Source organism: Rhea pennata, chromosome 9 (assembly GCF_028389875.1).
Source record: "Rhea pennata isolate bPtePen1 chromosome 9, bPtePen1.pri, whole genome shotgun sequence".
NCBI lineage: Eukaryota > Metazoa > Chordata > Aves > Rheiformes > Rheidae > Rhea > Rhea pennata.
Window position 1 is genome coordinate 13,511,876 of NC_084671.1, and position 20,188 is coordinate 13,532,063.

Genomic DNA, 20,188 nt, shown 5'->3' on the forward strand with positions numbered 1-20,188 from the left:
CCGTGGAAGTGACAGGAAGGTTTATGACTATCAGGGAGTTGGGTAGTCTAGGAAAATCTCCTAAGAGGAGCAACAAGGACAGAAAACATGGACCTGTTTTAAGATGGAGCTTGGTCTGTTCATGGAAAGGATTATATGACATTGTGGTGGATGAGGCAGAGAACCAGACTGTGCAATCCAGGTTCCTTATGTGTTTCTAGTTCTAAAGTTAACTAACAGGAATAGGAGAATAGCAGCAAACCGAGGTCTTTGGCCGCTTGTAACTGAAGATCTGTGGAACATTTCCCCAACAGTTGCAATACCAACAGCTCCAGTGTCTTGGCTACATTTCAAAACATTCCTTTGCTATTAAAGTCCTCCCCTGTGGTTGCGCTTAGTAATGCTACTCTTTGCTCCCTGCCTAAAATTGTGGCATAATGCTGCATTTTTTTGTGCTTAAAAATGTTTTATGTTTACTGAGTTGCTTTTCAAACCATAGTATAATTCACTCTAGGGTGTAACTGTGTTGAATTTTAACCCTGCATAGAAATAGCTCACACTAGCATAGAGAGCGGATGGGAGAAAAAATAGCAATACAAAAATAATCCTTATGACAGCACTGAGTCCAAGAGAGCAATATTACCCTCATTTTACAGTAGGGAGTTGGTGATTTTTTTAATCTGTAAGCTAAAAGAGTCTGAAACCTTTCCTATGAAAACAAACAAGCAGGTGTGGTTTGGGATTTTGATACCAACTTTAGTCTAAACTCAATCTCTGGAAACTTGGCCTTGAACCTTAGTTTATAAGCCTTTCAAGGAAGTCTAGTGCTGAATTGTAGCTTTCCACCAAAAGAAAATTAATGACATTAGTGTAAAGCCCCTCATTTGCACTGACAGAAGTAGGCTTTAAAATTTTGGAATGGTGTGAATTTCTCAGTGTGCATATATGTATAGATGACTATTAACCTGCATTACTGGTATTGCAACAGTACCTAAGTCTTCCCAAACAAGAGTAACGACATGTCCTATCTCAGGTGTGTATCTATGGATGGAAGACATTATACAGGGCAAGGTATCATTATTATTACTATTATTTAACTCTTGTAACACATCCGTCACCAGAGCAGCTGAGCTACTCCCACAACTGCATTAAGTATCACAGCTAAAATATGCAATGCTTTTGGTATTTCATCCTCTGAGGAAAAGTGGACTGTCTTGTTTCAACAGAAGTTTTTAAGCACATATATTTCTGTAGGTACAGTGGAAAATACAGATCACAAAATGTGCCTTGCTACTCCAGTTTTGTCTATATTCAATGGTGAAGCTGAGGGTACAGATATATAAAGTAACTCCAGACAAACTAGTTCAGGTCCTAGAGCTGTGCAGTTAGAATGGGGCAAAACACAGATTTATCTGTCCTAGAAGTGCAGTAGATTAGCCTATATGGAGTTCTGCCTTAATACACTTGAAATACTTGGATAGATTTAGGTTACTGATAGCTTGAGTAGAGCTGACTCCAGACACAATTCAAGCAGACATTTTTTCGAGGACTTGAACCAAAACAACAAGAAAGCTGCTGGGACAAGAAAGTTTCTGCCTACTTTTCCTGTGCCCTGGAAAGAGAAGGGTAGAAAGTTTCAAGACTCCCTTCACAGCTTCAAGGCTCCCTTCACCGCTCCATCTCACCTAGTGGCACAGCGAGGCCACAGCCACTCTTCCTCAGAGAAAAAAAAATTGAATATGCCCATGCTGATAACCTGGGGTGGGCTGATGAAGACAAGACCCTCCTCCCACAACAGCATGGTGTGGGCAGTGTTCACCTACCTGGCCTTGGGGAGAAAGTGGGGAGATGTGTGCTAGCACCAGCTGTGAGAGATTGTGCCAGGTACCCTGACCAGGCCCTGCTCTCCAGGACAGATTTGTTGCAGATGCTTCCACTGTGCCAGGAGTTGGATTCCTGGGGCAGTCCCTGTGCTGGGGCTTTAGGAGATGGAGTGAAATTTGGTCTTCTATATTTCCTGGGCCCTTAGCCTGAAGATAAGGACTAGGATCTTGAACTTGGTCCAGTGTGGAACGAATATTGTAGCCAAAATTGCTAAGATGTGCTGCAGCACTTTGAACTAATAGGGGTTTCTTTAGTGCTAAGGGCTTTGTGTCCAGACATACAGCTTTGCTGTCAGCTTGCCAAGAGGTAACAAAAGCATGAATAAGGCTAGGTCATTTCTTGCCAGGATGGAACAGAGTCTCTCAGCCAGCCTAGGAGGACAGAAAGTTTTCATCCCTGCTCAGGGTAAGAAAACTCCCGCACTAGCAACTACACTGATTATTGCTGGCCACATTCTCCATGAGAAGATGCTGGCACAAATTTCTGCAAACTCTTCCAGTCATCATCATCACTACTGTTTTCCTTGGAGTCAGCTTTGGGCATCTGTTCTTCATCCAGGAAACATTTCGCTCTCATCAAAGCTATGTCTGTGGTGGAGATAAGACAAAGGATGTGTGTCATGTTGGTATCGCTGATACAGAGCTGTGCATTAGGTCTGCCAGGCAGCTCATGTGGATGTTGAAAAAGGCCTGCGGGTGATGAGGGAAGTGCCAGCTGGTGACAGAGCCATTCCTCTCAGTACATCTGGATGTGTCCCACCGTGGCAGACCTGTCACATTTAACATGTTGGATTGAGTAGCTACCACTTCTCTGGGGTGAGGCTGCACAGCATCGTGCTAGGCACTGTGCAGTGCCACTGCTCTTGCTAGTGCAAGCTACACTCCTAGCACACCATGGAGAGGAGAAGCAGAAATGGCACAAAGCCACGTTTTCTCTGAGCCCTTTGCTTTCTCACGGGGCAAATGACAAGTGGATAGTCTACAGGGCAAGCAGCAGGACTCTGCACACTATTCTGGTGCTTTATTGACAGACTCCAACGGCACCAAATGTCATTTAGCCACTTGCGAGAGGGAGTTCTGAATTCAGATAACTTCCTGCTTCCCACTTCACTGCAAGGCGCTTAAAGTTGGGAGAGCAATTTGAGCCAGGAGAGGGAGCCATGGCCCTTGTGCGGCCGTGTAACCCATCTCCTCCCTTGCAGAACCTTGCAAACTGGGGAGATGGACATCGCGGGACCTTTGCAGCTCTGCGTTTGGAGGAGCTGCTCCTTCCCGCAGGAGTCCCCACTCTCTGCAAGGGACGGGGCTACGCGGCCATGCCCAGAGCTCGCTCAGGGCCGAAGGAAGGTCCTGTGCCGCCCACTGCCCTCGCAGCCCCCGGCAAAGTGTGAAGGGCCTTGTCCGCCTCAGTGCAGGTGCGGGCGTGCGGGGCGCTGAGGGCGGCGCCCCTGGGCAGCGCTGCTTCCCCCGCGGGGGCGAGCAGCTGGGGAGGCCCTTGCCTCCCGCTCGACAGCTGGAATAGCGCGGGAGAGGGGAGAGCCGCCCCCGCCCCTCGCTGCACATCTGGGCAGGGGCGGCGCAGCTGGGGGCGGCACAGCTGGCGCGCGCGCCCCTGCCTGGCACATCTGGAGAGGACCCGGGGGGGTGTGTGGAAATGGGGAAATCCTCCTGATTTGCATAGCGGGCCCGGCCCGGCGGGGGGCGGGGCGGCGCGGGGGCCGAGGCGGCCCCAGGAGCAGGAGCAGCAGCAGGAGGAGGAGGAGGAGGAGGAGGAAGAAGAAGAAGAGGGGAGCGCGGCGCGCGGGACGTGGCTGCGCACGCCCTGCCGCGCGCCCAGGTGAGCCGCACCGCGCGCTCGCGCGTGGGGGAGCGGAGGGGGAGTGTTGCGCGCGTGTTTTCGCGGTGCGTGGGCGCGGGCGGTGCGTGCGCGCGGGGCGGGCTGCGGGAAGCGCAGCCCCGCCGCGCGCCGCCGCCGGCCGGAGGTGCCGGGCCGCAGGGCGCCGGCGGGGCCCGGCCCGGCCCAGCGCGGCGCGGCTCGGTTCGGTTCGGCTGGGAACTTCCCCGCGCTCCCCGGGAAACTTTTGCCCGGAGAAGGCGCTTCGCAAGCGCTGCCCGCGTCCCGCCGCGCCTGGCCGCTGCCGGCAGCCGGGGTAAGGCAGAAGCGCTGTGCCGTACCCTGCGCGCGGGGACGGGCACCACGCACGGCGGGGGCGGGGGGGAAGCTGGAGGGGGGCTTGAGGGGAAGAGAAGGTGCTGGAGGGGGGTCGGAGGTGCCCATGGCGGCTCGCTTCGGCACCCTCGGTGGGGCCGTCCCGTGGTGCTTGCCGTGTCCGTGGGCTCCGGCTGCCCCCGTCCCCGGGGCGGCCCGGCGGGACGCGGGACCGGCGGTGTGAGGCCGCCTTAGCTGGGGGGGACGTGGGGGGCTTCTGCGCTGGGCACTGTCGTCCCCCCACGGAGGACGTGTGGGCTCTGAACGCGACCTGTGGGACCACCAGTGCGTAGCTCAGCTGCTTCTGCAGCTCCGTTAAATTAAATGCAGAGTGGTTTGCTTAAATTCCCTCCTTTGGAGCAGGGAAATTTGGGCATGTGCCTCTCTAGGTAGATCACTACAGGCGCTGATGGATGCAACTTTAATTTTCATCTGCATTTCAAATGTGTGAGCCTGTGATACCTGTCCCCTTCGCCTGTCAAACGGATCTTTGAAATGAAGGGGAGAGAGGAAGGGGGTCAGATTTAAGCCACAGCAGGAAAATAAGGTGGAAAAGGCACATCTGAGAAAACAATCTGAAAGTGATTAGATGCTGGCAGCAGGATGCTTTTTGCCGTGTGTTTGCTGGGATCAGCTGCCCCCTTATGCAAAGCATTTTGTGGGGGTGTCTGGGTGGAAACTGGCTGATGGCAATGCTTCCTAAAAAGGAAGAGGAAAATAGAGACCATCAGAGCTCCAGTTCTTCAGGTGGCCCTTTTCTGTACCACTCTCACTTCCCTTGGTTATGGTGACTGTGCCTGTTTGTCAGCCTAGGTAGGTTTCTCCATGGCTTTGTACAGTGCCTGGCACAATGGGATCCTGATCTCAGGGTCCTGGGATGTTACTGCAAACCAGAGAGCACACTCATCCTAGCCTCTGCTTGGTGAATAGCTGGTTATAATACTTGGATAAAATTCTATTTTCTTTTACAAATCTTCTTTTCTTGTTAAATGATGGCCTTTGTTTCATGTTTTCAGTTTTGTTGTCTTAGGAAGGGCTTTTTATTTCTGGATGTGGGAGATTGGAGCAAGCTCCTTATCTTTTTTACAAAATATTTGCAATTTAATTAAAAAGTAGTATTTTCCTGACACTCCATTTTTAACTTTGGCCCCTCTTGGGTAAGCAGAACTGTCACTGAACTTACACTTCCATACACAGAAGGATCACGGGATATTATTTATTAGCTATGTTGTAGAGAGTCCATATCTCATAACGTAGAGGGCCATTTATAACAGGTTGCTTCTGGCAGCTCCTGAAGATTTACTTGTATTGTGTTTCTTGCAGGAAATGCTTCTCCTGTACGCGTGAGGAGAGCATCACTCCAACCCAGGGGGTCTCTGGTGGAAGGGCTCAGTGCTGGGGGCAGTCCTGCTTTTCTGCCTGTGTATCCTACCTGGCTCTGGTGAGCAGGGAAGGGCAAGCTGAAAGAATTAATCTTTATGACAGAGATACTCTCCTTATTTGAAAATAGATACAGCGTTGTTTCTGCCAGTGGGAATGCCTTTTCCATAACAGCATTTGCTCCAATCCTGCAAGAGTAAGAAGGTAGGATAATGGGGGACTCAAAGACTAAAGCCATGAAGAGAGACTTGAGGTGGTGGAAGCTTGCAGGGCATTGAAATGATCTGAAGACATGGAACTGGGAACGTGGGAGCTGCTGCATGGAGATGAAGCAGGCAGCTGTGGGATGAGAGGTTAAACTGGTAAAGAAATACCTCTGCACAAGGCAGAGAGCAGGTTTATACACATGCAGCCCTGTGACCTTCTTCTTGTGTCTCTGGATGGAGTTTGAGTGCAAAGCATCAACATACTGTGTAGGATGAGCTACGCATGCTTGAGTCTGCCCATGCCCAGTGTCTCTAGAGTCTATGAAGGAAAACCTGCACCCATGCTGTCGGACTGAACTACTCTGGGATCCCTTCTCACAGACCTCTGGGGTTCTCTGCAGGTGCTCACAGACAAGTGCTCCGTCTGAGCATTTGTTAGTGTGCAAAGAGGGTGGGTGCTGCGCAAGGCTGGACTTAAACAGGCTCCTGTCCAGGGTCAGGCATCAGGGTAGCCCAACTTTTAGGTGCCTGGAAGGAACTATGAGTCAGTGAGACTTCAGGGGGTTGGGACTGCAATGTGATGGGAAGTTGAGTGGTGCCTGGAAAGGCACAGGAATGAAGAATGCCTCCTTGCTGGCCCTGGTGCTGTAATTTTATCCTCTGAAATATGCATATAGGAAGGAGGAGGGGGAGAGAAAGCTTGTCCCAGCTTTATTCCTTCATGACCTGCATATGCCACATGCCAGCATCAGAGGAGAAGCACTTTGCTACTTCAGATTAAGAGGCAAAACATGTTCTTTATTCCTTCTCTTTTATTGTTATGTTCTGGAGTTTTATGTTGGTTGTTTTGGCAAGCAGATAATCTCCTTTCCTCCTCCCCATCTCTCCCAAGTTCCACAAAACTGTTGTCAAATGTCCTCTCATTGTAGCAAGACTCTGGGTTGTAAAAACTTGCTGTAGAGACCCTAGCAGCTGGCAGCATGAGAGAGAAGATACCCCAGCTTGGCTTTCAGGGCACAGTTTGCTTTAGCAAGGTGGACAGTTAGGAAGATTATAACCAGCGTGTGAAGGCGTTCAGATGCCTGTCAGCAGCTTCAGCCATGCTGTCCAGTCTTGCTTTTTATCATGGAGTGACAAGGAGTACTTTTGAGAATAAAAATAGATGTATGGAAAAGCCTATATAAGCTGAAATCTGTGAACAGCACCACGTTATCTGGGAACTGAAACACTTTCCACATGGGAGCTCATAGTTCAGACACTGCCCACTCTCCTCCTTCCTCCTCTACCTGTCTCCTCACACAGCTCACGGACTTCATTGCCGCCGTAAGCAGAGCCGGGAGCTTGGTCCTCTATTCTGCCTGGCAGAAGCAGCCAGTTGATAGCATCTTTATACCTGGTGGATGCGAGCAGATGCTCCTGCAGGTCTAAAAGATGGGCCAGATGCAGGGGCAGAAGGAGAACAAAGCTGCCCAGAAGTGACCTGCTGCTGCCCACCAGCTCTGGAGTCTGCCTGCAGCTCCAAGGCCAAGGTGCCGGCGGGTTTCTTTCTCTGCGTGGTTTGTAACCGCTTTGTTCTGAGCTGCTGCCGTCAGTGGAAGGTGCAGCCGTGATTTGGTTGCTGCTAAGCTGGAACGAAACAGCTTCTTATTTTGGGTACTATTTAGGATTTCTTTCTCCTCACAGTGTTTTCACAAAGAGAAAGGCTAATCTCACAATTCTCATAGTTTAGAAATAGCACAGTAAAAGACCGGTAATTAGTTTGACATGAAACTCCTTGGACAGTTTTGTTGTGCGACTGAAAGGCAAAGAGACAACGTGAATCACAAATGCTTTAGAAGCCTCTTCAGCTCTACTAAGCTGAGGTCTTATCAGAGCTGGAAAAAGACTTTAAAAAGTAAGTTTTTAATACCTTTCTGTCTCTTTAACAGAAAAGCTGCAATTTGTTTCTTTTGCGGTTTTGCTTAATCTCCTGCATTACTGAAATAAAACATCTTCTCTCTTAGGCCTGATCCTGTCCACTTGCAGAGATGTGATATTTTCATGATATTCAAAGGGATGATTCTTATACATTCAGTCAACTTGTATGTAAGATCTTCAAAACTGTGACCTAAATGTTTATCCTTAGTGCTGACAAGATGCTGTGGAACTGTGTTTAACTATGAATTTATAACAATTATGTTGCTTGGTGAGAAAGGTATGAAATATTCTTCTCAGAGTGAGTGTTAGCCTGTTTCTGCCTTTTTCTGCCCATTATTTCTTCTTGTAGTTGTTTTTCTTTATCATTTTACCTTTTGTCCTGTGTGTAAATAATAAGCTAATTACAGTTAATCTCAGTGCAATGGAATTAGATTTTTAAAGAGTGAAAAATCATTCCCATCTGTTAGATCTGCAGTAGTGTTTTGGGGAATTGCCGTCTATTCGGAAGGAAGCCAAAACTTCTCTTGCTCGATTTAAAGTTTTCCTTGCAATATTTAAACCGGATTTTTATTCATTTAGAAAACAAACAGAGATGGAAATAGCTTTTCAGATTATATTTGGCTGAGTTCTTAACATGCTAGTTAATAAACCTGAACAGCTCCGTCATATTCTTACTGAAATCAAATCTTGCCACCAAATGCTATCAGAGCAGGTTAGAGTCCTTATTCTGGAAGAAACATCTATTTTTCATAGCAGTACATTGCATTTCTGTGTTTCCTGTCTGCAGGGGCTCCTTTTGCCCAAACCAACCAACCCTAAGATGACTTCTTCCAAGAGAGCTGCTGCTTAAGTAGTTGCTATTTAAGACAGGCTCAGAACCCAAGTTTTCAGTGGCAGATATGTGGTACATTTATCCCCATCAGTTGGAGTGACTGCTGAGCTCAGGGAATTGATTTATACTTTGCACTCGTATGTTATCTTTTGTCTCAGCATCTCTAAGCACTTTAGAGATATTAAGACACACAGCTCTGGTGTGAGGTGGGGAGAGGTTATTCTAAATGTGGCTAGGGAAACGGAGACACAGATTTCGGAAGCCTCTCCTAATGTGTTCAGTTTAAGAGGCTGTCTGATTCCTGGTTATCGGGGACTCGCTACAATTTTTCAAACACTGCAGTTGGTGCTTGGTGCCGCTGTAAGTTTCATGTAGATCAGTCAAAAACTCCTATCAGTACCGTCGTAGCAGACTGTTTAAAAATCTTCAACCTTAGATACTTATGAGAGCATAGTAAATGGCAGAGGCAGCGGTCCAAAATTCAAGTTATTTATTTTCCAAATAAGCCCTATTGCAAAAAGCAAACTTCACAAAAATCCAAAAGTAAAACAATCCCACCTCCATCCCACCACAGTAACATCCAGTCCTCCACCCACATAAATTTATCAGTGACTTATTGATTTAAAGCTCCGAGATCTGCAGAAAATGCTTATTCTGAAAGAAAGGGCTATACAAATTCACTCTAATACAAATAATTGGATTTGTTCTCTTGAGAAATAGCTGCCTCCCCCTCCCCCTTCAAGCACAAACATCTTCCAGTCCTTCCTTGTTTATAAGGGAACTGGATAGTGGGAGGAAGATGTATGTGCTGCTGCCTAATACGATTGCGTTGGCAAGCTCTGAAGGGCTTGTAGGGCACCCACTTGTTTTGAATGGGTGCAGATACCCTGCTGCATCCCGATCAGTGTTGCTCTCGCAAACTGTGCCAGTTACAGTTCATCCAGCTGGGGCTGATGTTGTCTTGGTATGACTAAGAGACAAAATGCAGATCCCACTGGAGTGATGGTCTCACAGATTGTGTTGTCTGTCCTCCTGCTAAAATAGGCTGCAATGCATTTTATATTTATCCATCTTCCTTGTTCTCTCTAGAGCTGCTGTGTGGGCTTGAAGGAGCCTCTCTTCAGCTCTGGCTCCTTGGAAAGCAGCACACATGCAGACACCCCTAATCTGAGGCTAAAGAGAAGGGCAGTGCCTTTCTCCAGGCCTATCGAGTCTTCCTCTTCCCCTGCACTGAGGAGATGCATCTTGGCAGTGGTGCATCACCCTCCTGCAAGTGTCCCTGCCATTTCAGCCTTGCTGAATAGCCCCAAGCTGGGGCTACCCAAGAAGGTAGGATTTTCCCCTTTCTAAGAAGCTTTTTCTCCTTGTTAGCCAGCTGCAGTGACCTTGACAAGAAGTGTCAAAAGTGAGAAGGGAGCTCAGTCCAACTTTCCAAAGATGCTCAGTGGCTGATCACTTCTCTTCCTGCAAGGAGATGAACTGGCTCAGGGCTAGGGTCTGGCTGGAACAGATTTAAGAATATTAAAGCACCTGCTTCCTAATAGTAAAAAAAAAAAGACTCCCAAATGAAAAATTTTGAGACTGTTCAGATTTTTGGCCCTTTGCATCAGGGTTTTAACACAAAGAGATCTTTTCTCCTGTCCCTGCTCCTTGTAGCCTTTGGAAATGTCAGCAGTGAATATATTGCCTTTTGTTTGTCATTCAGCTGAGAAATGAATTCATTGCCCTCGTGAGATCAATCATATTCTCCCCAAATAATTAATATTGATGACAATCACAGCATACTGTTGCCTGCAGTTCTGTCCCAGCCTTCCTGTCATGGAGGTGCTGTGGGTCACAAAGCAGACCTTCTCTTGGGAAGCTCCTGGCCTCGAAAATTCAGGATCCTGTTGTTTGAAGGTTGAATTTAGTGCTATTCTGGTAGGGTCAGTGTAAACAGAGCCAGAGCAAGTTCCCTGTGATGGAGCAACCTCATATTTGCAGAAGGAAATGTTAGACACATCAGGAGCAAATGCGATGCACATGATGCACGTAGATGATTGTCTCATTCTGTTTCTCTTTCCCTCCTTTGTTTCTCTCTGTACCTGGGTTTGTCTATCCCCCTTTGCAGAGTGCAACTATCCTATGTTGTCCAGGAAGGGGCAAGAATGCAGAAGCAAGTTGCCCTGGCTGTCACTGGGAGGACCAAGTGGGTCCTCCCACATAGAGTGAGAGGCTCAGGGTGAGCTAGAAGGAGCTCTGGAGAATGGTTTGTAAGTGAGCTCTGTGCTGGGGGAGGCAGGTGACTCCTGGGTTTTCAGTGCCTTTGCTGTTCATTTTCCTGTTGCTTTAATTTCTGTTCTTGATTGACGTGTAAAGCGCACGTGCAATGCAGCCTGTTTAAGCTGGGGAAGAAGAGAAGCATCTTCACATCTTATTTTTGTTTCTTTTCCTCATAAGGCTAAATGTTTTTAAATTAATCTGATTGATAGAAGTGCCAGGTGTGGAAACAGTGTGTGGCCAAAATTTGAATCAGGAAGGCTCAACTGACTCTCTTTTATCCTTGAATATGTTGTTCATCCCAGGATAGCTGGAATCACTTGATGAAATCCTTTATGCTGCAGGGAGAATTGGAGATCAGGTCTTTCCCTCTAGCAGCAGCCTAGGTAAACCTGCCTGCAGAGCAGAAGACATTGCAGTCTGCATGGGGACTTTGTAGCAATGGCACAGTAAAAGAGGCACTTGAAAAGGGAAGCGAAGCACTGTGATGTTGCACTTTAGAGCACTGTGTTGCTCGGGGGCCTTTTGCCTGCTGCTTCTCTGTCTGGGGGAATGAGAATGAGAAGAGGTTGGGATAACAGCAAGATGCTGGCATGCCGTGGGGGTGCCAGTACTCAGCACAGAGCTGCCACCAAAGGTCCAGGCAGTGGTGTGTGCTGAATATAGAACAGCCAGCCTGAGAATCAGGCTGCAAGCATGGGGGTATGAGGAGAGGAGAGGGCATGAAAGAGCAGGTAGCTAGCTGGCAGTAAGGGCTGGCACTTACAAAAAGGAACTCCCGGGCTATTTCTCGAAACTGAGAATACATCACAGCGAGGGGTCAGCAGAGCTGGATGCGTCTGCTGTTGTGATGGTGGGTGCTGGGCAGTGGCACAACTGTTCTCCAGCATGTGCTTTACCGGGCAGCGCTTATGAGGAGACGCCTCTCTTTCCTGGGAGATCCGCTCTGGGATCCAAGAGGCCCACGGTGGTCCTGTGAAAGCCAGTAAGCCCAACGGATAAGCCTGCTTGACTCTGTATTATGTACTTTGGATTTAGAGACTTTGACTGAGCTAGCTTGGGATTGCTGCTGTGTACTGTGTTGCACAGTGTGGACATGCTGGTGTATCTACAAGAATGGCAGAAAAACCTTTCAGGGAAGGCAGTGGCAATGCTTACATTTAAAAGACATTAGAAAGGAAATGGTCTGAAGGAAGAGAGCGTAAATTAAATGCTGGTTCTCAGGTGTCTACAGCTGCTCCATGAGAGCTATGCACACTCTTCCAGTGGGGGGGGGAATCGCACTCTGGATTCCTTAAGTCTCCTTAGATCTTTGAGCCACGTTGGCTGTAGATGTCTTTATTTCTATGCAAAGGTTAGTTTGTCAGTTTATTTTGTGATAGCCTCTTTCTCAGAGCTCTTCTTTCACCATAACATTGCTGTCCAAAATAGAAGCATTGTGTCTTACTTCATGGAAGGTCTCAGCACTTGTTGAAGCTCTGTTGGAAGTTTTTCATTCCCTGGCTATTCAGACTTGAAAAACAGACTATCCTGGATGGATATCTTTTGCTTCAGCGCTGAAGTGTCCTTGTAGATTTGTCTTTGAACTATTAGGTAGCCAGCGCATGTGCATTTGTGATCTGAGCTGTTTTATTTCATAGCTGTGGCTCAACCTGCCCCTCTTCAGCCCACTCCACAGATCTCTCAGTGATAGTCACAGCTGTTTATTTGTCCTGTCCAGGTATGCATATATTTCTGAGAGGTGACAGATTATTGAGATGGTTTATTTTAAATGTATGAAATGCAATGTGCTCTGTTTGTTAAAGAGATGCCAGGGCATAATCAGCAGCATACTAGGCTCCAGCAGAGTTGTGTGTAAGATCTGTAGCATTTCTGTGTAGCTAAGCCATGAGAGGACCCCGTGAGAACTGAAAAGAAAGGGAGGGGATCCTGACTTTCTTTAGACATATTTTCAAGCCACCTACACTTCTCCCTGCCCCTCCACCTGTCTAGGTCACAATTTTTTTCTTTTCTTTTGTGGGGTATAGTTCCTTCTAGTTAATTCTGATTATTAGTTTTAAATCTGTTGATCCTAAAAGATGCCATGCCAAGAAGATGGTATCTAATGCCAATAATGGATCATAAACTGCCTAGCAATCTTCTCTGTGTCCCAAGCAGGTCAGTACTGGCAGAGGCAAGTCTTGTGTTACTGTAGAGGCTCCCAGAAACAACTCACTGTTAATAAATATCTTCCCACTTTTCCCCAGGCCTCTGAACTTCAGGTTGGGCTGCCAAGTACTCTGCCCACTGGAGCTCGTGGTGCTCTTCAAAGGCTGGTGTTGCTGCTGCAGTTTATGTTGCTTTTTTGAAGCAGAAAAAGCATCCTCTCTCCTCACCTCATGGTGTGACCCCTAAAGTGATGAACTGTTCTTTGCGTTCATCCTCAGATTGGCATGTGTAACGATTATTAAAGATCGGGGAAAAAAATGTTTCTTGATTGTTTTTTTTTCCATTTTGCTTCAAATGATATCTTTAAAACTGCCTTGAGATGACAGAAAGGATCAGGTGTCCTCAGATAGCAGGGCTTTAGGATGATGAGAAGGAGGAAACAAGATCCTTCCTTCCTCCCACTCTGACATCTTTAGTGTGGGCAGATTGGCTTTGAGCAGAGTGGTGAACTCCAGCTTGCCTTTGGATCTGCTGCCATGCACTGCAGCCAAGTGAGGTCACTGGCAGGAGGCGCCTAGGACTCCCAGGAGATGCAGGAAAGCGTGGCTCTGATGTTTACATCTTTCTGCTAGGACCTGAGACTTTTGCCAACCAAGCTTGCCAGCATACTGGAGTCCTTGGCCTATACATGAGGTACAGAAGGCCAGGGAGAGGCCACAGTGGTGGCAGGTGGACACAGAGGCTGCCCCAGGCGCTCTGTTACTGTCTCCTGGCTCGCACAGCACGTGGGGCTGGCCAGGCATCTCATAAGTGTGTGTCCTGCTGTCTTAAACACTAGCTCTGTCTACTATTTGGGGTAGAGGAGGTTTAGGCCTATTCATCCAGCTGGTTCCTTCTTTTACTGACTGAGCATCCATATGCTAAATTTGGGGTATCCAACAGAGCTGAGTATGAAGACTTTTAGCTGTCTGTGAGCACCACTGGTCTCAAGCGTAGGAAGGCATCACTTCCTTTGGCCAGGACTTGCCACCATCACATAGGACCTGGGAGACAGAAGGTACTTTGTGCTAGTGATGGGAGGAGACCTCTCACCAGAGTAGTTTTCCCTCTCACTCCCACGAGTTTCGTTATTTTTTCCTCTGCAAAAGCAAGTGTATAATATTTACCATGAAACAATCACTTGTAGCTGACAGAAGAGTTTCAGTTTGATAAAATCTAAATGTTTCCTTTGGTTTTGATGATATAAATTGCTTTTAGAGTAGAAACATTTCAGAACAAAATGCTTACAGCCTACTTTAGTGTAATACTCACAGCACCCTAGTGAGTGCAGCAACCCCCATTCCCACAGGCAGGAAGGCTGAGGCAGAGAGAAGCTGTGGGCACAGCCAAAGGTAATACACAAAACTTACGGCAAAAGCAGGACTTCAACAGCAATCTTGCAGGTTCTTAGGCTGGATGCATCTCACCATCAGCTGTGCTGTTGGGGTCACACTCCCATTCTCACCGTATCCTTGGTTCAGGGCCAAATCTCAGCCCTGGCTGATTCCTGCTGAAATGTGCCTGGCAGTTATGGAGTTGCTGCCAAAACAAATTGGGCTCTCTGCCCTTAGGGGAGATGCAGATGCTTTTCTAAGGACAGCATTTGGGGCCCTTTGTTGGTCAGTGTGCTGCATCTGAAACGATGAGTGTGGCATAGTGTGCAGGCGCACAGGGAGGTGCACTGAACAGTTCACTGTATTCATCATCAAATTGCTGCTGATTTCTTCCCCCGTTCCCTTCTGAAAAGCAGCCTAGGAAGGAAAATGTTAATGAATGTGCTACTACCTTCTGGAAAGGAAAGACTGGACTTTCAAAACCCATTGCCTGCCTTTCTACCCGTGTCTTTGGGAGATTTCAGTGTAACATTATGTTGCTCAGGACTTCCCATAGGACAGGCAAACTCACTGCAAGAGTGTTTTGCTTTGGGGAGAGATATGGGAGGAAACACTGAATATGTAAGAAAGAGCGTTGCTGTTCAGTGCCCAGATTGCCTCCGGAAGAGAGGCCGGGTCAAAGAGAAGCTATTGCAAATCCTAGATGAATGGTATCAAAATGGTTTATGCTACAATAATTCCAGCCATTGTAGGGCTGACTCCTGCACGTACTGAAAGTAAGAGTGTTTCCTGGAGGGCTGAAGGGCCTTTTCCCAGTTTACATTAGTGTTTTTCCATTACTTTTCTGCAGCTGCTTTTGCTGACTGCCTTTTGTCTGCTTTTTGGATTCTTTTAATTTGCATTGACTGTACATGTATTTTCCTTGTGAGAAAACCCAGCAAACTCATCCAGCAGCCTTCTCCAATGTGTCTATGTGCAGATGCACTCTTAGGCTTAGTGCATGCAGTAACATGAAAGGAGAGGAGCTGTGCTGCTTTCCTGAGCATCAGCTCCACTCTATAGCATGTCCCCATTGTGGCCAAGCCAAGTGCAAATGGAGGGAGTAGACCTCACTAGCTCAATCATGCTGTGAAGGCCTGGTAGTGTCAGCCCAGAAGTTTGCTAACTCCTTGTGCTACCTGCCTCTTGTTTGCTAGCCTTCCTGTTCCAGGCAAATGCTGGAGAAGGGAGAAGGAAGCCCTTGTGCTTCCTGGTTCTGGTGAGAAATTGTGTACAGGACCAAGACTGGGTGCCTTCAGATCCAAGTCTATGTGGAAAACAAGTCCTAAGCTTGCTTGTCCTGGGGAGCTTGGGGCAGAATTATGCGAAGAAAATAATATGCAAAACCTGCACTGGCCCTTTGAACAATGTTATTTTTTCCCTCTTTCCAAAATTGTTCTGTTATTTTAAATGCCCTTTCAGCCAGAGCACTTAGTGGCAAGGTTTTGAAGGGCACTTTTGTTCTGCATATACTAGTGTGACTTCTCAGTGAAACGCAAAAAATCTGTCAGATCTCTATAGGTGCCCATGGTTAGAAGGGACAAAGGCAGTTTCTTGAAAAATGCAGCATTGTTCTTTAGAATTGGTGCAATATCTTTGAGAATAAGAGTACAGTAGTTACTTTGACGGTTGCACTCTCCATTACTTATTTGACATCTGTGTCTGTTCTCGAAATTGTTTGGAAAATGTACAAGACTTTGTGGGGTCCACATTGCTAAAGGTAGAAGTGAACACACATTGCTAACGGTGGAAGTGAACAATTCCTCACCTAGATCTCTTTAGAAAGCATGTTTTAATAAAAGATGTTTTATGTGAAAATATTCATGGTTTTGTGACATTAAGTCCACTTCCTGCTAGTATCTATTAAAAAAAGCAAGGCTTCCCACCTCTTCAGTTTTTGAGAACACGATTCTCTTGGATGACCATATTATGTGCTCCTCAGTAAATAGGAGGTGAAAGTTTAAAGAGAAAAATGCTCAGGAACCAAATTGAAACCATTTCTGATTTGAAACAAAATGAATATTTCAATTTTTCTTTAAAAATTTCTATCAAGGACAGAAATGGTTTATTTTCCCCAATGTCTGTATTATTAAAATGTGAGTTTATGGAGACTTTAAGAACACTCACATTATGTTGGTCTTCTGAAACATTCCTGGAGCACAGAGACTGTTTCTGAGCTTTCCAGCCTTGTTCTAGCGGCCCTAGTTATCTGGGATTCTAGCTGTGGTATGGTTTCTGAACTGGCATCTACTTACTAGTTTGTTCCGGGTTCCCCTTAGTATTTTCTTTTTGTTTTATTTGCCTGTACACAAGATGTGAAGACCTTTTTGGGTGAACACAGCCATTGCAGATTGGGTTTTTCCCATGCTGACCTTTGGCTCCTTTGGCTGCTGCTGTTTCAGAGCAGTGGTGTGAAATTGTGTAAGATGTTAATCAGGCACTGCTGCAGTTTCATCACACCCAGGCAAAATGGCATCATGTTTTCTGGTGTCACGAAACAAAGCAGCAGATTGCTGGAAGAGGCTGAGAAAACTTTTGCATTGCTGACAAGCCTGAGGTGGGTCGTAGTCCTATGGCACCATGTTCTTACAGCATTACGAAAGCCCCCCCCCCCTTCCTTTTCTCTGCAAACAAATGGGTGCATTTCGTGGTCTGATAGAATCACGTTAACTTCTGTGGTGAGAAATGAGCACACTATGTGGCCACAGGACTATCGTGGGAGCACCTTTCTCTTTGGGACATATCACAGATTTTGGGCCATTTAAATTAAAGCTTCTTAGAGTGCTGTCAGCACTAAGAGGGGTCCTAGTACACAAGAACTGGTGCCTGTGCTATAGTAATTGTACAGATCATCAGATCACGTGGCATTAATTAATTTTGGAACATTTATGTGCCACAGGAAAAGATTTGGACTTCAGGAGCTCTCCTACCATAGAGTCCCTTTTTCCTTCTTTGCTATACGTGAGAGCTCTCCATTTCTTAACCAAGGGAGGAGAAACCTCTTCCCTCATTTCAGATGGTAAATGGTGACATGGGCAGGGTGTCCAGGAAATGCAGATTGTTCCTTTTGTCCAGCCTTTGATTCTGTCCCTGTCCCTTTCACGGTCCTTTATATTTTGTAATAATCTGTAAAGTGTCAGAGAAGCCACGACCGTGGTCAAATCAGTCCCATTCCCGGATTAGAGAAACTGCTGTAATCTGACAAGCTGTATCCAACTGTCTCCATTGATAAGATCTTGGAAGAGCCTAGAATGAGCCAGAAGTAAATCAAGCTGTGCAGCGCTTCTGATTTTATAACTGGGTAGAATAAGAAACATAAGTTTTCGAACTAGCAGACAGAGCATGGAAATGTTAGATACCTTGCACAGCACCTTGCCCATAGGAACAGAGAGCCAGTGGCTCTGTTGAGACTGCTGCAAGGAGCATGTCCTTATGAGTATAGTTAATGGATGCAAATATTAGCTCACTGCAGAGTTCATGTATCACTGGGTAAAACATAATAGTTTATTTTGGCCTCAGGCCACATAAATGGCCTTGCTCTAAAAGAGAGAAACTCATCCAAAGGCAGTAGTTGTTCCTGCTTGCTTGAGGGCTGAATTCAGTCTGATCTGTGCAAATGTAGGAGAGAATCATTGGAAAATAAGGGTGAGTTAGGACTCACTATGCATTTATCTAATGATTAATAGAGAAGGAACCATTTTTATTATGAAAATGGTCCCCCCATCCTGTTTACACTTCTTCCATTCCAGCAGCCAAATTCCCGAGCAAAGATGCAGTGTTTGGATTCTCTCTGTCTGTTCAACCTTTTGGCAGAAAGACGTTTTATCTTTCTTGAGTATTTCCAGAGGGTAGGAATACTTAATTTTGTTTCCTCTCCATGGAGTCTTCCTGTGTGACACTGGGAACTGGTTGTAGATGGCAGTAAAGAAGGATTTAATTAGCAGCTGGCATTCCAGTTTCGATTAGGGAAGTAGGAGAAGGCCTGCCTTTTAGCTGAATCCCAGGGAAGAAAATGCACTACTCTTATTCCCTGCATCTTTCAGGTTTATGAAGGTATCAGGACCTTCAAGGCAGTCTGTAACCCTGTGCAGGAAGAGTAAGCTTGCTGCAAATTTCCTTAGCACTTAGAGAGACGAGCCTAACAGAGAGAAAGCACTGTGCCACAAATGAAAGATTGAATATCTGCTGCTGTAGTAACAGTTCACACATTCTACTCCCATTAATATCTGCAATCTGTGCAGTCTTAGGGGCTCTCTGCTTATCCTTGAGTACCTTTTGTGTAATGTATACATTACAGACATGCTTATAAGGGTTATGTTTAGGGAACTCTATGGCTTCTCTCTCCACTGTTTTAGCACATCCTGATGGTGCAGGTTTCCCTCTCATCTCATGAGCGTACTCATGACAGTAGCACTATCCTCATTACCACATCTGCCTGGCAGAGTTGAGATTCTGTGATGAAGTTTAGCCTTTTAACCATCTCTCCTCCCCTTGTGATCTGACATCACCCAGGAATATCCAATGTAACCTTCATCCCGTTAATGAGAGCTTCCAGTGAACGTCAGCTTTTGTGACTAGCAGCTTACAGCTTGCATCCTGGAAAATCATAAAAAAAAAAAAGGCAAAATTTATTCTAGTGGGTGAGCAGCTCTGAGGTCAGAATGCCAAATACCAGAGCATGTGGCAGATGAAACTGGCCGTCTACATTTATATGGAATCACAGGAAACTGTACTCTGCAGTGGGAGCTGAGAATTGTTGTGAAAAACAGTCTGAGATTGTTTTGTGCCTGCTTGTAGGTGCTGTTTTGGAAGTATAAGCCCCTTTCGGGTCATTTCTGGAAAAGTATAAACATCCAGAACTTACCGACTCCTTTAAGGTGTCTGTTTCAAAGAGCATTTGACTGGAAGTAGCTGGAGCTGTATCCTGAGCAGAAATGCCTGCAGGAGCAGGGTGAAGCTGCAGCTGTCTGACGGTCACCCATGGCACGGACCATCAGCAAACAGACCTTGCAGATTCGGACTGTGCGAGCACATCTGTTACTCCAAACCATCAAGCCTATGTTCAGAGCAAAGGTACTTCAGCCACTGCTCACTGTCATGAGTGCTATGTGCACTTGTTTGTATAAACAAGCAAGTGCTTTGAGGTCTCAGGGAAGGATCTTACTGTTTTGGGAGCTGAAAGTTGAGGTTTGTACTCTACCATATGTGACGTACAAGCAGCTACTTTTCTCCACGTGCACATGGACATGGACTATGCTGGTTACTTAAGTCAACGACCCAGCCTTCCTTTTCTGCATTGTCCCCTTGCAGGCTTGGAAAGCTCCCCTGCAGTCAGGGCAGCATTTCCATACAAATGCTTTTCTTGAGCAATGATGAAATAAAAAAGAATTAAAGGATCTATGGAAGGGCAGAAGAATAAACACATCCTCAGAATTAAGGAATTCTCTGCAGTGACAAAATGTTGTAAAATAACCAGAACCTCTTTACATGTTTTTTGTTGACAGGATGAAGATGATCAGTGCCCTGCTAGTTACTCTATGGCTGTGTATGATCACCCTCAGCAGCAGCTCCGGTAAGGATGTGGCATGCTTGCTTATCATGGGAAGAGCTGATCTAAAGCCAGAAAATTAGCTGAAGTAATTTTAAGCATTTATGGTAATCCCAGATGAAATGGTCATGTGTAAAATGCTTCTAGAAAATGCATGAACATTATTTTCATTCTTTGTATGTACTGTGTAATGCTCAGATGTAATGACTATGAGTATGGTATAAATGGTTTTGCAAGCAAATAGATGGGAGTAAACAACAGCTAAAAGTTTGGACATTGGTTAATATTGATATTCTCCTTCTACAAGGGGTGAAACCGGGGCCCAGCATGTGGCAGCAACTTGTCAGTGAGTTACAAGCAGGACCTGGACTTGAACCTGAAATCTGCCTTTCGTGCCTGGATCCGGAGGGGGTTG

The 20,188-nt window shown here is 46.4% G+C and overlaps 1 protein-coding gene across 6 annotated transcripts in view; it reads left to right on the forward strand.

Annotated features, from left to right (window-relative positions):
- The first annotated feature begins 3,586 nt into the window (after positions 1 to 3,586).
- Positions 3,587 to 20,188, forward strand: part of IL1RAP (interleukin 1 receptor accessory protein) — a 51,852-nt gene continuing 35,250 nt past the window's right edge. For 5 of the 6 annotated variants that reach the window (XR_009959314.1, XR_009959313.1, XM_062582993.1 and 2 more), the window contains exons 1-2: positions 3,587 to 3,699; positions 19,730 to 19,797. Coding sequence is in view for 3 of the 6 variants with exons in the window: in XM_062582993.1 (XP_062438977.1) it covers positions 19,731 to 19,797 (67 nt within the window). In the remaining 3 variants the exon portion in view is untranslated. Of the gene's footprint in view, positions 3,700 to 19,729; positions 19,798 to 20,188 lie in introns of those variants that run through there. The other variant, XM_062582995.1, reaches the window with a different exon arrangement.